At 38.2% G+C, this 16,712-nt stretch overlaps 1 protein-coding gene across 1 annotated transcript; it reads right to left on the reverse strand.

Annotated features, from left to right (window-relative positions):
• LOC145494330 (uncharacterized) lies at nucleotides 1-11,630 on the reverse strand. Its single transcript, XM_081473772.1, has 16 exons — nucleotides 11,554-11,630; nucleotides 10,921-11,027; nucleotides 10,367-10,541; nucleotides 9,931-10,126; nucleotides 8,660-8,883; nucleotides 6,951-7,061; nucleotides 5,994-6,156; nucleotides 5,441-5,631; nucleotides 4,864-4,974; nucleotides 4,529-4,676; nucleotides 4,040-4,136; nucleotides 3,556-3,608; nucleotides 2,860-3,129; nucleotides 2,337-2,411; nucleotides 1,212-1,322; nucleotides 1-254 (listed from the first exon to the last, which is right to left on the reverse strand). Exons 1-16 carry the CDS (start codon nucleotides 11,599-11,601, stop codon nucleotides 1-3), a joined length of 2,334 nt encoding a protein of 777 aa, XP_081329898.1. The 5' UTR covers nucleotides 11,602-11,630.
• Nucleotides 11,631-16,712: the final 5,082 nt, after the last annotated feature.

A 16,712-nucleotide genomic window follows, 5' to 3' on the forward strand; every position in this document is an offset into this window, starting at 1 on the left:
TTACTGACCCCAAGATAAACTCGTATATCCTCCAAAGATGTACTTTCCCACACGGATAATTGTCACCGTTGGTCCTTTGTTGTCGCAATACAGATGGAAAGTAGTGCTTGCCCAGCCATCCGCTGATGCAAGCCAACAGCGCCTCCACTGAGAGTTTATACTCTTCATGACTGGTTTTAACCAGTTTTGTAAAGTAGTCAAGTGGCTGACGTTATTGTTCAAAATATTTGATTCCCGTAAGTCAGCCAGGCTTTCTAAAAACCAATAAAAATTAACTGCACTTAATTTACACGCTGTATCTAATTGGTCTCTGATAAAAAAGGAAAGGTCTTATCAAAGATAATTATCTAATGTACATACATCTTAGCCTCGCCATATTACCTAACAATTCCTATTCGTTTTATACTGGTACCATAAAAACTCTTATGTCTCAGCAGAACGTCTCAGTGATAAATAAAAAATATAATAATCAATGCAGAATTTTAATAATCTACAAATTACAAGCGCCTCTCATCGATCAGAGGTCGCTGGATTTGCAGCCTAAAATTCAAGATGCTTTATGTCTCTAGCACGATTTAGTTTTGTGAAATTTTATCATACTAAATCCTGACATGAAAAAATGCAGAAAAACTTACCTCGTTCGACTGTAAACTGTTTGTAACAACGTTTAATTCTCGTACTGAGGCTGAAAGTTCTTTACTTTTTGGCCAATTGGATTCCGAAACGTTCTCATGATGTTCTTTAGTTAGTATTTCTAAGTTTCATTTCTTTTGTGGTTTTGTTACAACTGCATTTCCAATAAACAACAGACCGATTCACGCTGAATGGTCCAACCATACAACCGATGACTGTTTTACAATAAACCATACAATGAGAGAAGCTGTTAGCCGCATCGTTTATGTTCAAATATGTCCTTGATAAATTGATTTTTTTAATGGGCTTTCTAGACTTAGGAATTCATACTGTCTTTTCACAAAGTTCTCTCATCTCATCTTATCACAAAATGAGCTACCTCTTTTGACTCTAGGCTTGGGGTGTGTTCTTATATGTTCTTAATGTTTGGGTTTGGTCAAACGCCGAAAAACTCTCCTCCCCCCGCCCCCCCCCCTTCCCCCCCCCCCCCCGCGCCCCTTTCCTTTCCCTTTTCCCCCTTGCCCTCCCTGGTGCAACTTTGACTCGGTTCAAGTTAAAATGTCTGGTTTTAAACTTACCCTCACAGTGGCGACCAGAATAAAATGGCAAACAGTCACAGCTGTATCCTTCGCTTTCTACATTGCATGTTCCTCCGCGTACACAAGGACTGCTCCGGCACGGGCTAAAATCTGAACGGAACGAGCGAAAAAAAATGGTACTGTCGTTAAAAATGTCATGATCAGTGTAATTAATGGTCAGTTAGTTACTAAGTAGCAAGCAGGCAGGCAGGTAAGTATTATAATTGCTCTTTGAAAAGTTTCATTCCCGCCAGACATGAAGAGATAAAAGTGTTTTTCATTTGTGTAATGTTTTAATAAAGTCAACTTCGCCGACGCTAATTAGTGTTGGTCCATTTCACCGGTTCGCGTTCCAAAATTTTGACCGCTCAGAACGAAAACTGTTAATTCTAGAACCAGGATTTCACACTGCCAAGCGAAAGGCTCATTTTTTAATGTCAGAAGTCAGAGAAGTAGCCTGTTCCAGGCTTTGGGTCAATGGGGACGATCGAAAAAGCGTGCGGGCGACGCCCAATCCTTTTCTCTTCCAAATCCCGCACGTACCCTTCCCGCTTTTACGTTCGTCCTCGCCCTACATGCGGCGACAGCGCCTGTAGTACCAGCGGCAGTCAAAACGTCAAAACTAAACTGTCCTACCGAAATGGACGATAATAGCCTTTTTCTTAGCAGGTAACAGAATTAAAGACAATGTTAAAGTTTTGTTAGCCTCTTTACTACTAAACGCGAGGGTTCTGGATTTAATTTGACGAGGAACAACATATTTTGTTCAAAAAACTGAAAATAACACCTGGCGACACTCACGAACTACGAGTAAGTTGCTGGACACGGGCGACCCATTTTTGGCGCAAAATTAAAAGATTAGAGAAACAAAATGTTTCGTAATTTCCAATTCCTGCAATCTGATATGGCTTTTGAAATTATTAATCCCTTTTCGTGAATATTCCGTGCCGTCTCGAATGAGAAAAGTTGCGTTGACGTCAGGACAGTGCAGTTTTTCCCGCCTTCTGAATCCTGATTGGTCGATTCAAATGTCAGGCACGCCAGCCATGTGCAAGGACTGACCAAGAGCCTGGAAAAGGCTTCAGATAAATGACATCTGAGCACAAGATTAGCATTTTTACACACCGTGATTCCTCCACAAACCAACCAACAGCCATTTGATCCCATCAGAGGGAAAGACGTGAAGACCCAAAGAAGATCCTGTAAGGATGATAATCATAACTGTGACTAGATTCTCTAATCTGATTGGTTATCAGCAGGTCCTATTTTAGCACTTATTACTAAGTTAACGCACCTGCCAGGTGTTATTGGACCGCACGCATCATTTGCGCACGCTGTTGAAGAAAAGTTGCTTTTGTACGGGTTCTCCTTCTCATTTATAATTACAAAATGTGGAATTCCAAGTGAAATAAATGGAAGCTCATTGGTTTAAATAATTTTCTAACAATGTGACTCGAATAAATAGTTACACCTAAAATGTGGCTTCCTCAGTTCCTTTGTTTCTTACTCGTCTATGAAATCAGGTGACAACTATCAAATCAGACGGGTTATATATATTGCCCGCAATCAGTTTTGTACCACGGGACATAGTTGCACAATGGGAGCATTCATAAATAAATCCTAGTAATTATCTGTATCAGTGACTGACCTCCCCATCTATTGCCTTGGACGTCAGTATTCGTCACTTCTGGAGCTGGAAGTCGAGTGAATCGAGTTTCTGGCACAAACGGAACTTCCGTCATATGCTGAATTCCCGGCTTGTCCCGTATGTTGGCCCACTTAACTGGCAATATCACGTGCCACTGCCGGCCATATGCGTCATCACTTTCCATGTACAGACGGTGGCGTTTGCTGACACCGTATAGACGTTTATTTTCAGGATCAAACGCCAGAATTGTAAATAAGGTTGGATCAAGAGCTTAGACGGAATAAAAGAAAACATGGTCTCAAGTTCCACTGGTATTTGCACTTGTTCCGGTTTGAATTCTAATTTTCTTCGCTTTTATTGAAACTGCTGAAACTTATTTTCAACCGTTAAAGCCTCGTCATCAACTTAGATTTTCTCCTTAATTGCCTTCATACATTTATTGCAATAACAGTTCGGAAAATTGTTAGAACAATTTTCCAGTGGTGATCGTTTAGCACATTCTCATGACCTATGTGATGGAGTATGAATTTATTTTCCAAGGAGAAATCTGATCTTAATCAAGGAAATTTTGATTTCCTAAATTCCTAAGACCAGTGTGATATAGTATGTATCTCCTTGTCATAGAGAATTTTATTTTGATGACTCTTGGTTACGTAGCCGCACAAGTTTAGAGATCACTTTTAGTTGTAATCTTACCAAAGTGAGATTTTCCTTCATGTTGGGTCCCCAAACATGTGCTTCTTGGAAACCTGTAACATAAGAACGAAGGGCATACAATAAGTCACAATAACATAATTATTTAAACTGCGCTTTTCAATGTTGTACACCAAGCTTCCACTTTTCATGGCCTCGAAGATTGTAGGTGTTTGAAGCGAAAATTTGCAAGACCTTTGTAAAAGTTAAAAAAAGGTTCTAAAGCGCTTATCACTTGAGTGTGGAAAAGTAATTGGTTTTGCATTACTTCGCTTCAAAATTGGCTTGAAAAACTCACTTTTCATCCAATCAGAAATAAAACGAGGCCAATCATGACTTACGCGCTCACGTTTTCGTTAGCTATGTACTTCGAAAATCGATTGGTTTAGGGGATTAACTGTGTCCTTTGTGATCGGCCAGAATGATTACTTGGGTTTTACTTGGAACTAGAGAATATGCTATTAAAGATGTTTACATGAACACTTACACGTCGTCTTCACTGTATTCTCCAAAACACAGAAACACAATCGGCTCATTGCGGTCATGCGCACAGAGAAAGCCACGCTTTACCACTGCTGGGGTTTCTGAAAGATGAAAACAAAAAATAAACCATTCTTAATTATGCCATTACCATCAGTTTAAGTAAAATCTTAAGCCCTCCTTCTTAAGTTTCTAGAAAAAAGCTTAAAACCCATACTCTCCTGCGCTGCACATTTATAAGGTATAGCTTACACTGTAGGAAGTACCTATCCCCAGCCCCAACCCCTCTTTTTTTCCCCTTCCCTCACCCACTGGTTTAACACATTTTAGTAGTTTCTAATTCAGCTCCACACCTCCCTTTAAAAATTGTGGCTTTTGAGATTCCCACCCCCATCTCCTCTGAATTACCAATGACCTTCCATGGGGATAGATATCAGTATTCAAAACTGGACATTATCCTAAGGCTTATTGCTAAATTTCACAAAGTACTGTATACCTTCTTCTTTGACTGGCTTCCCATACACCTCCACGCGCATGCATCTTTTTCCTTTCGTGCCACTGAGGTCAAAGGTCACTGTCGAAGCCTTCTTGGGTACGATCAAGGTGTGCGTAATCACGTGGTCTACCTCGTTTCCTTGGAAACGCTACGAAAACAAAATTGAGAAAACCGTTTCAACTTAATAAACAACCTTTTCACAACCATGCATAATTAGCATCATAATTTCGGAAGCATAGTAATTGCGGATATGTGTGTAGTGTTTGCCAAGGTGGCAAACATTAAAGACTATTCTGAGATATAAAAAGAGTGTCTGTGATATCGTTCTCAGATACCTTTTTATTTCCATTCTCTTGAACGATTTTCCCATCAAATGCTAAGAAGACAAATTCAGGAGGAGGCTGGCATTCATTTTCCGGTTGACACAGTTTTCCCTGCATTGAGATCTATTTAATACAAAACGTTAAAAGCTGAATATTGAACTTTGGGTAATGCTTCAACAACAAACAACAACAACAAACTTTATTTACATTTCTAAGAAATATAGCTGAGGGTGAAACCCCTTACTCTCTAAGCCTCCTTAATCCTCAAATGATCCCATTGGATTTAATCATAAATGGCCCCTCTTTTACGAACTTCTATTCCAATAAGCAAGCACTACAAGCGTCACCTGCATTTGGACCTACTTGATCTGGCGCCTAATTCTCACTTGTAGCCGAAAGTAGCAAAAAGCATTGTTCATCCTGTAGAATACGGTTCAATCACACATCACAAGTTACATTCTCACCCACCACTCCCCCCCCCCCCCGCCCCTTTCCCACTCACCACTTTTTCTTAGCGTATTCAGTACGTCACCTTTTACCCTACATTATTTTCCCGGAGGGGTTGTTCTTTTACTGTCGAAACTCTTACCTGAGTAATGTAGTACGGTTTTGTGAGATTGATAGTTAATGTCCTAACACTATCCGACTCCTGAACACACCATGCTTTTTCTGGTCCCGAGTTGAGACGGGACTGATCCCGAGTCCCGTTCTCTGTTTCACTCGATGCATTTATCTGGGAATCTTTGATGGCACCAGACTCCATTCCAAGGGGGCGAGGAACTGTATTAAGGGAAAAAAACGTAATAAAACGTGAAATAATCAGGCTCTTGAACGTAACTGATTAGTAATTACACTCCGAGTGCTCCTTTCTACTGAAGGGCTATATTCACATGGAGTCAGTCATCTCAATTAAATTTAATAAAACGCCAAATGCTTGACCAAGTCTGCAAAAGAAATTGCCCCAATATTGGGTCTTGTTGTGAACATTTCTTCATCCTTTAAAGTAACATTTTTTCCATGAAGTAGTAAAGCAATTTTGGTGAGTTCTTATGGCACATTCTTAGGTGAAAAATAAGCCGCATATTTTTCTATTCTATGCGGAAAACCTTGAACAATTCAGGTATAAAGTATAAGTCGCTCACCATTTCTGTTATCCACAAGATAACATCCATAGAATTCAATTGCCATCGACAAGCGTGTCTTCCAAGAGCGCGGATTGATGCGTAAATACTGGCCGATGATTGGAGGACTGATAACGGATACTTTCACCGGCGGAAATTTGCTGTTAGCTGTGCACGTAAATTCCTAAGAGAGATGGTGTTGAGAATTTTTAAAAGCCAACTGCATTACATTTTGTTTCCAGAAGGGAAAAGCATTCGTGCCACGGTGATTCATTGAAACTTTTCCTAAAATGTCTGGGGGTTTTTTTTGGCTTGAATGTAAAACACGGAGTGAACTTTTATTTGTTTGCAACTTTTACGCATTGGGGTTGCGTCGAAAAAAGATAAATTATCATCCAATGGCGACAAATTCAAAGATGTAAATTAAAGCGTATAATTTTATATGGAGAAAAAATACGACACGAAACAAACCAGGAATAATTATGAAATTTAGTAAATGGTTTGAACCCAAAAGTATCAGTAGTTCGTGTAGTGTGATCGTCCGGGTGCCGGGGTAGTTCTTAAAAGAACTGTTGTTGGTGACTGACGTTTCGACAACCTGAGCGGAAGTCATCTTCAGAGTCAAGTGAGACCAGTCTGACTCACAATAGACGGATCGAAACCGACCAATGTCTGATGACAAACTCTATACGAGTCTTTCAGCCAATACCATCATGGCTAAACTGACCAATCACGTTCAACGGGCCAGACTAAAAACATCATCGACTGACAAACACTATTCACTTGTCCCTGAAGATAACTTCCGCTCAGGTTGTCGAAACGTCAGTCACCAACAACAGTTCTTTTCAGAACTACCCCGACACCCGGACGATCACACTATACGAACTAATTATGAAATTGTTTTGATCAATTCGGCGGAGAGGGGAAAATTGGTTGAATAAATAATGCATGTGAAAACTCAGTAAAGTTAGCGATTACTTTTGGTTTTCCGCTTGTTTTGTCCTTGTACACCATCCACATTACATTGTCATCACTGGAATGCACCAAGAACGAGGTCACGTGACTGCCATTTGATTCCTCGATAGACACCTAAAATTGAATGTTAGCGCAAACAAATATTAAGCATTTTCATAGCCATTAATAAAGATCTCGACACGCAAATTGACACCTGACAGTCGGACAAAAAGACAACAAAATAAAATATGGCGGGAATATAGACCCTTTTCATAAATGGCTGCCAATTATAAATTTTTTTGTAAGTATTAAAATTAGCCTGACTATTAAACTTCGTTTTTGAGTTGATAATTCAAAAGAATTTTTACTCCCAAACGAGTTTAGTGAGGCTAATTTAAATGTATACAAAAGAATTTTAAATTGGCAGCCATTCATGAAAAGGGTCTATATTGGGGCTAGGTTTGATGCACAAACTGACAGTTACACCTCCCCGGGGGGTACTCCCAGAAAAATCAGGTGGGGATGTGCGACTCGCTTTCCAAAACTCTTACCCTCAGTTTAAGACTAAATCTGTGATTTTCCCTACCCTATTTATGACCTGGCCAAAAATTTGATACCCTATTTGAGACCAAAATGGCCGAAATCGATACACTATTCCCCCACCCCCCTGGGCAGTTGAAAGCAACTTAAGGGAGTATGGTACCCTAAAATATGGCGATGTTCATGAAAAATTCAATTTCTTGGAAATACAAGACTTAAGACCGTTGAGGACTAGTCAAAAACATTTTGAAACGATCTTGCCGAATTTCCTTCCAGATAAGTGTGAAATTTAAGGAAAGTACACAGTGGTATAAGTTTTTTCACGTAGCAACGGCCATAGCAACGACTGTTTACTATAAGAACGTGACCAAAAATATAGATTATTTTTAACTTATATGAACGAAATTATTTAGAAAAAAACTTTAAAGACATGCACAACTCGATTGGTATAATTATTTGTGAAAAGCTTTGCGTCAAATTGCCATCACAGGCTCTTTCATTTCCCTTATGAAAAGGAATATTTCCCACAACTGCGGTAACTTTTTACAAAATAGAACAACCATTGCACCCCTCCCCCGAGATCCAATCTGCACCCCCCTTCCCCGCTATTTGTGGCTCGTTAAATGCTTAATACTTCGTGTAAGAAACTTAAAGTGCATTTTTCTCAAAAGTTTACTTTTGTACCGACTGACTTCTCGCCAACATTTCTACTTTGCAAGGTTTTTAAGTAGAATTCCCGAAACTTGGGCTGATCAAAGACCAATAGTGTCGCGATGATATAAACTAAAAAAATCGTAACATTTTAAGATCTGTCACGTGACATGAGATGATTTGTCCACTGGGTGTGGTAAAAAATAAGGTTATTTCCAAATAAAGCTGTAAAAAGCACCGAAAGTAAGAGTTAACTGTCAAAACTTAGGTTCATTGCACAGAACAAAACAGAAACTTACATGATATGCTTATTTGACAGTCAATTCTTGTTTTGTAAAAGAGCAGGAAGTGTTGGCGTCAATACTGTAAAACACTACTTCAAAAGGCTGTGGCTGGTTTCCATAGCAACCATTTTGAGTACAACTCTAGAAATTTAATTTCTCTTCTTGAGTGCAATAGCACACAATTGATCTTTCTTCACCATATTTAAACAAACTTTTTGGTCCATATTGAGGGTACCATACCACCTTAAGTTTCATTACCATTTCAACTTTAGTCTTTCTGCGGAAATCCACTTGCAGGAAGTTGTTGCGGTCATAATGAAGCATTCCATCTTCAACCATAAACACACCAACAGAGCCTGGTCTTGAAAAGTGGGGAAAGTGCCCAGTTTTGTTTCGTTCAGTCTTCATGTAAGAGGAACTCGACAGCTGACTTTCCTTGATTTTGCCATCTTTCATCCCCAAGGGGCGAAAACGGGAGCATGCTACAAAAACAAAATGATAAATAAGAAATTTTGACCGGATTAACTTCAGTTACTTACTAACTTTTCAGTGAAATTCAAAAAAGAACTTTAAAATTTGCGTCAACATGGCCGTCAAACACTGTTGCTATGGAAACATATATAATGTTAATCACCCACAAACATTGTTTTGCCACAGCAAAGTCTTTTGAAATATGTTTTTTACAACAACTGTCTAATTTCTCGCACGCTGATTGGCTCGTTTTTATCATCAATAAGAATACAGACGGATAAAATTTTAATTTATGCAAGCTTTCAAGTTCAACTTTCAGCTGTCAAAGTGTCAACCTTTTAACCAATGAGATTTTATGGACTTTGTTAAGTATCCAATCAAAAAGAGAGAAAAGCTATTGACAATGTTCGCGTCATTTATGAATAAGATTCACTTATCTTTGTTTACGGCAAGTTTAGGGCACCTTTTTCCCTCATTTATTCCCAGCATTTGACCATTTTGGGGTCTCGTTATTGTAAAAAACAAATTGACGTCAGTTTTTTATGCGTCTGTCCTCTTATTGATGATAAATTTCGTCATAACATTGTCAAAGTTTACTGCGGAACCACTCGCCTGCGGCTCGTGGTTCCACAGCCACTTAGACAATGTTATGACGCAATTTATCATCAATAAGAGGACAGACGCATGAAAAACTGACTTCAATTTGTTAATTACGTAATATTTAAGTTCCCTAGATTTTCATTGTGTTGGAAAGTTGGAAAGTTTGCACTCTCAACATCCAGTCCATTCAAGAGAGTAGATACAACAATGATGTCACGTTATACCTCATTCTTTAATTGGACTAAATTTTGCAAATTTGTTCGTTCAGTAATCCGTCTTTATTCTCCCAAATCTTGGCGATCCTTGTCCATCTTCGGCCTGTTAATACCTCCTTGGTAATTAAACACCATTATCAAGTGTTATTTTGAGGTTTGAGGTTTAGTTCGCAAAAAAACCGGACACACATTATCATTATGCTAAGAAAACAGATATTCCATTATCATAATTTATTAACTTACTTGGTGCGTAGAACTCAAAGGAAGACCTTGTTCGTTCTGTTTTTGGAGCTCCATCCAGGCTTTCATCTTCCCAGTAATATTCCACAGCAGCAAAGGTCGACGTTTGTGAAGTTTTTCCCGGCGAGGTTCTCTTCTGATGGTCAACTTTTAGATTTATGGCGAGGGTGATATTTTGGCAGGATTCCAACTTATCAAACTGAAATTTATAAATTCATGGAGAACAGTCTGTGATTTTTGTCTCTAGCCGAGTAGTTCAGCTATTCACATAGTAAAGTAATTTTAAATTTACTAATTTGGTCTGTTTACACTGCCTAACTAAAGTTTAGTCTGAACAATTTGTCAAATATGTACACTTATGCGGGTTAAGTATTTTAGGCGAACTAATTGCGTCGTACAGAATTTGCTTAAATTACTTTCTAACCATTTATCATCTTACCTTGACGATCAAGGTTGACTCCTGACTTATCAAGCTGGTATATTCTGGTCCAGTTATGTTTTGAGCCGAATCAAACTCGAGCTGTTTAGGAAAAGACCACTTCACCACCAGGCTGGCAGCGGCACCTTGTGAATCTTGGTCGTGTGCTATGAAAAGGTGCTGAGTGGCCAAACCACTGTAAAAAAAAGAGCATGGGTTGACTTACAACAGAATCTTTTAAGCAGGACGACAGTTAATTACACGATTCCCACTGTAGACAGGAAATACAAAACAATGAGTCGACCCAGAGGGAGAGAAGGTTAGACATTTCGTGACTTTTTGAAAAGCTCGGCTCCCACGGATGTTTCCCCGTTTGTTTTCCGCGTGTGCGCGTTTTCCCGCGTTTGGGGGAAGTCGCCTTGCTCTCTTCAATTTTGATTGGTTCATTGCTTCCTCTGTCGTGATTGGCTAGATTAGTATAATCATTATTGTCATGTGGATGATAGCTTTTGGACAACTATTTGAAGACTGCGAATAAAATTCGAAGAATTCCTCTATGCTATGTTACACCATACCCTTGCACAATGGGTTCAGACTGATCAGCCAGCGATACAGAAACCATTAGCCTCGGGTCTCCTCCTTTTGTAGGAACACAAAATGCTTGGGGCGCAACGAATTGAGCCTAAATATAGGAGCAGAAAAATCAGCGTTAAAATAAGTTTCGGCTGTCTTCATTAAAGAGAGAATGAAAACTTTATTGAAGAAAACACTGAGCAATTCTTTGTAATGGAGGATATTGTTTAGCATCTCTTTAAAAAATGAGAGCGATATCTAGAACAAACAGAATAGAGCGATTCAATCCATGGAATGTGTAGAACAGAAGTTACATTGCTTTAATCGCTCATAAATTTTGCAAAGACCTCGACTGATGGAACAAATACAGCTGTGAGCCTATAGTATAATAAGTTTAAGAGCTACTGGAAGAAATTGTCATTATTTTGACATCGCCAACATCCAGTGTCGTTTCTAACCTTGTTTTAAAAGTTACACGCCCAAGTAGGCGAAATATGAACATTTTAAGAGTTTCAAGAGGCGCGGACTCTGCTGTTAAAATCATGGACATAAAATAGCCTGTTTCCTTTTGGTAACCTACACATTTTCGAACAGCTAGTGTAGTGTTGAAGATAATTTTTTTGAAAAGCACTTACCATAGAGGCTTGTTTGAGAAACAACAGCAGTAAGAGAGATACCATCATTTTAACTTGAATAGCGCAAAGTTTTTCACATCACAATCTAAAATGGAAAAGATGTAAGTGAAGAAAAGAAGAAGACTAAAAATTATTAGCCGCAAAAGTGTTCTGAGAGCATTTAAAAATCATGTGTTAACTATGACTTTGATACTATGGTAAGAAGATGTCACTGAGTTTAGATCCATAAAACATATGATAAAATAAAGTAATAATAATGTTAAACGAGGGAACCCAACTTGCGAAGGCGGTTTTCAGTTGGGTTGGCAATATCACTTCAACACACAAACATACAAACACTTCGTATTTTTTTTAACTCAAAGAATAGAAAAATGTTTAACTAGGGCGGCAAGACAAATGAATACAGATTATAGCTCTTACCGACAATGGCCTCGACTGGCTACGAAAAATCTTCTTCCTCAGCCAAAACATTCAGTGAAAATTCTGCTTATTTAATTGTTCTTGAATCTGCAATCGTGCCAGTGCGCCGTTCAAGCTCGGCGCATTTTGAAATTAAAACACCAAAGTTTGGTTTCTTTATTAAAAGGAGATAATTGGCTTTAATGCGTCATAGATCATGAAAACTTCCCCTTGGAAATTAAAACCCAATTTTCCTTTCTCTATTGCAGCTGCTTACTTTAGGCAGATAAGTAATTTATGTCCATTGCAAAAATTCAACGTTAGAGGAGATCTGTTAATGCCGGCGCTTAACTTGGTAGTCTGCGTAATAATCGAAATAATTGCCTCCAGACAAGTCTAAAAAAAGCTTCCAAAAATGAAAGAAATGTCTTTCACATTTTTGCATAATCAATTGTTGGTTTCTATACCCATAAATTCCACTCAAAAAACCTAAAATTCACGAGCTACGACTAGTTCTAAAGTCTGCCGGGACCAAACTTTTTAAAGAACAAAAACGTGGATAATTTCTAAGTATTGTTGACGACACAAGGGGCAACAGGAAGTCCGTGCCTTAAACGTTTTTCAACCATGAGCTAGCTTCATAGTTATCAGATTTCTGTTGCCACAATTTAATATTCGTTTGAGTTTCTTGACTTGAAACTCACTTTTGCATGGTTGAAACAGACTCCTGCTGAAATTTTATACGTAGAAGACTTGTGTTGCTTTTGTTTAGAAAATACTAAACAAGCCTCTTAAATATGTCTCTTGTCTGAGCGCCCGCTAATTTAATGATTATTTTGGCTTCATTTGAGCCAAATTACTCACTGCAGGTAATGTGTTCTTCTTTTAAACTTTTTTGGTTTCGGAATGCTTAACAACACCATTCTAAGTTTGTTTAAACTCTTTCGTATGCTTGATTTTACGTTTTCACCTGTCCGAAATAATGATTTGATAACAACTGCACTTTATTTGTTGATAATCCAAATTTTAACAATTTTTCCCCCGCTAAATATCTGCCGTAATATTGCCTCGAGAAACATAATTTTTTTCTAAGGAAAGCCGACAATGAGAGAAATTGAAAATTAAACTCTCGCATCTCTTTGAAAATAGTTGCAGGTGCAAACGTGGTTAAGTTCTCTGAAAATACCACATGGAATTTTCTTAAATTGTTTGCGTAATAGGGCAGTAGCATAATTGCCTTCACAGATAGGATTTTTCAGGGGGTAAGGGATGACTTGCATCTTGGCGTTGCAGAATCAATGGCGCATGCCCCCAAAATATTGCAATTTGAGAATTGGAACCAACTGTCGCACCGGAAATACTACCAACGCAGTTACGATGAGGTATCTGTCCAAAGTGTTTTCCATTTGTTTTTCCATTTTCCATTTTTTGGTTCTCTAAAGGGGGGGAGGAGGTTGCTAGCCACCCAATCTACCCCCCCCCCCCTTGAATCCGCCTCTGGAAAATTCCAAATTAATTAACTAACTCTAATTTTTACTTAAAAATCGGAAAATACCGAGGCACTACTGTACGTAATTCCACACATTTTCGAAGTAGTTACCGTGAAATTCAAATAAGAACCATTTTTACGAATAGTGAAATAAACTTGAAATTCCGTCATATATGGTTGTAAAACAAACGGTGTCAGAAAATTGTCATTAATATTCTGTTTTGAATTTAGTAACATAAACAACCTGATGCTTATCTTAGAATTACTACTTCAGCTAAATTATTCACTAGAAGGAATTTTGCGACGGAGTGTTAACGGCAGTGTTTTTTTCTTGAAAAAGTTTCTCCTCAAATGAAAACAGTATCTAGCCCGAGACAATTTCGTAGTAAAAGAGTGTAATCATGTTTGTTTTAGATTCATATCTTTTTACGCTAGGAGAAGTCGTTGTTATGTGTATAGCGGGTTTTATGTAGTAACATACAGCTGTTTTTAGAAAGGTTGTCCTATCAGAGCGTACAAACATGTCGAAAGGTAATATGGGTAATTGTGGTTCACGGTTGCTTGATTGAGGCTCAAGTTGTTTCAGTGGTCTTCAGTGTGATGGAATCCACCGTAGGAAAAAGATGGCGGCTGTACATTTTACCACAATGCCTTGCGAACCTAAAGCAGCCTATAAGGCAAAAAGAAAGCCAAATTTTTATAATATTATTCCCTGTGCTAAGGACATTGAGTAGCTTAGGTTTGAAGATTTTATAACGTTTCTGTACGTTTCTATGAACGTTGTTAAGGTTTTTTGTGCGCTGAGAATTATGGGTAAATGTACCAGTCACCATCTTTTTGAGTTATTTTTTTGTAAAAAAAATAGCTCTTAGTCGGCGCGTCGGGTATGTTATGGACGGGTCAATGGATGAGTGAGTGAGTGAGAGATGTATGTATGTCACACCAATCAGATTGAATCTACTATAAACAGCCAATCAAATTTCTTGTTGTAAAGGTAAATGGTATGTGAGAAGATTTGATCCCGATAGAGTTCAGAACGGCCATATTTATTCTTCTATGAAAGGGGAGGAAGTATTCATATATTGGGTTTACTTCGACATTTTCTGTGGGTTAGGCTGACGATTTTAGTTAAATGAACGAGATCAGCCTTGAGGTTTGAAACAGTTCGTGAGTTAGTAGTATGCAAATACAACGAGATATTTTTATTTTTAGGTACAAAGGTAACTTGATACTTTTGTTTTTCACGAGGAGTAAATTCAATTAGAGGTCACGAATCGTCGCGTCTAGTTCTTAGGATATGTTTTAGAGGGGACGAGACTTAATATTTGAAAAAGTTCTAACGTTTACAATAGTAAGTGCGGGTAACGATTGTTTTGTTCTTGTTGCATGCAAATATAACGAGATATTTTTGTTTTTCAGATACAAAGTGTAATTTGACACTCTTGTTTTTCACAAGGGAGTAAATTCAATTAGAGCGGACGAATCGTCACCACTCTTTCCCACGAGATGTTTGCTATCTTTAGTAACAAATGGTAAGTTAACACTTTTGTTTTTTACATAGAGGTAAATTCAATTAGAGGTGACAAGTTATCGGCTATTGTTTCCAGGATATTAAACAAAAAAGAAGCTTTTGTTTTTGGACGGTTTTTACGTCTCTGCAGTAGCAGTTTAATAGTTTTGTTTGATGGCATTCATTTCAGTCCGGTATTTTTAAAGGTAAAAAGTATGAAAACTGTTTAAATGTTCTTTGAAGACTGCGTGGTACCAAGTTAAAGTGCAATTTAATTAAATTAGACTCAACGTGTCCGAGGTTTTTTTGTCTCTTTCTTTCTATTTTCGGTGAAGTTGTGTTGTGTTATGTTGTGTTGTGTTGTGTAAAAAGGTAAACTTACAACTCGTATAAAATGCGAAAAAGTCCGTAAATTAACTTGAGTATTTTTGAGCAAAAATTCCCCTTGGGGGTTGGAAGGGTTATGTGATCGGTGAGTGAGGGAGTTATGCATGTGCGCGTGTCACACCAATCACAGTGCGGGTTGTATCAAAGAACGAATCAAATTTCCTGTTGGAAAATAAGATGGCATCTACATTAATCTGGAGACGTGTCAGATTACTGTAGTTTGTTCAGTCAAACATTTTATGGCTTATTATTTAGCTATCTTACCATGACCGATCTAACATCGCAACAATAAAAACTTGTCAAATTAACCAAATCATCACTGTACCATAAATGCTTCTATCTCCGACACTTCACACAAAAAATAACTCTTGCACGCCTTGCGTGCCTATGTTTTCCTATGGAGGATTGGAAAGAAACAGTACAAGCACGTGTATTGATGGCTTCATGCTTTTTCCTTCGTTTTTTCTCTTATGGGGTATCCTACTTAACTGCCAATTGGTCATGAATTTGTTGCTAAGGAAGGTTTCTAATCGTCATATTTTGAAAAACAGACTTCCTAAGAATAAGCTTTTTGCACAGGTTTGTTCCATTGAAGAGTCCTGCAAACGTTTCACATCATGGCCATATTTGACCACTCAAGGGACCAGAATACGAAAAACCCTAAAACTTAAAAGCCATCTAAATCTGAAAATTTAAATCAGTGTTAATAAATTAAGAACGTCGGAAACAGGCCGTTTGGCCCCAACTCAAAGTCGTTTGGCCCCAACTCAGAGTCGCTTCGCCCGAAGTTTCAAATGTGTTTCATTTTCTATATTTCCTTCTTCAATATACCCAGTTCGCCAACGCATGAAGTCGATTCGCCAATGTCCTGGATCAGTTCGTATATATCAGTTCGCCAACGTCCGCAATACCTTTTGGAAAAGGTCTGAAATGTATCTACAAATTTCCAACCGTATCAAGACAAATTTTAGCAGTCTACGAAGCGGCTGACCCTGTTGGCACTGAGAAAACTTTAAAACCAGCGTTAAAACTCGCCTAGCAGTATTTACCTATCCAGTTTTATTACTTTTAGACATGAAGTTATGGGCCAAAAACGACAGAAAACCTATTTGGTTCTTTTAATATGGAATTTACGCTTACAACAACTTCGACAAAGAGACTCAAGTATCATGATTGCTTCTTATTGCTTAGAGATACAAGAAATAAAAGCAATGAAATTTATAAAATGTCTCACAGCATGGTATCAAATCAGGAAGACCTTACAATTATACATCTCCTATTGAAGATAAACTTATCTCGCCGAAGCAACTCGGAAAACTTTTATGGAAGACGCGACGAAAGTTTCTACAACAGTCGCTTACCTCAGTTTGGCAA

This window comes from Orbicella franksi, chromosome 8 (genome assembly GCF_964199315.1).
Source record: "Orbicella franksi chromosome 8, jaOrbFran1.1, whole genome shotgun sequence".
Lineage (NCBI taxonomy): Eukaryota > Metazoa > Cnidaria > Anthozoa > Scleractinia > Merulinidae > Orbicella > Orbicella franksi.

Coding starts and splice junctions, on each gene's coding strand:
- LOC145494330 (XM_081473772.1), bottom strand. CDS start 11,601: ATGATGGTATCTCTCTTACTGCTGTTGTTTCTCAAACAAGCCTCTATG. Junction 4,137..4,528: donor GAAGCCAGTCAAAGAAGAAG/GTATACAGTACT, acceptor TTCATCTTTCAG/AAACCCCAGCAGTGGTAAAG. Junction 2,412..2,859: donor CCAAGGCAATAGATGGGGAG/GTCAGTCACTGA, acceptor TCATCCTTACAG/GATCTTCTTTGGGTCTTCAC.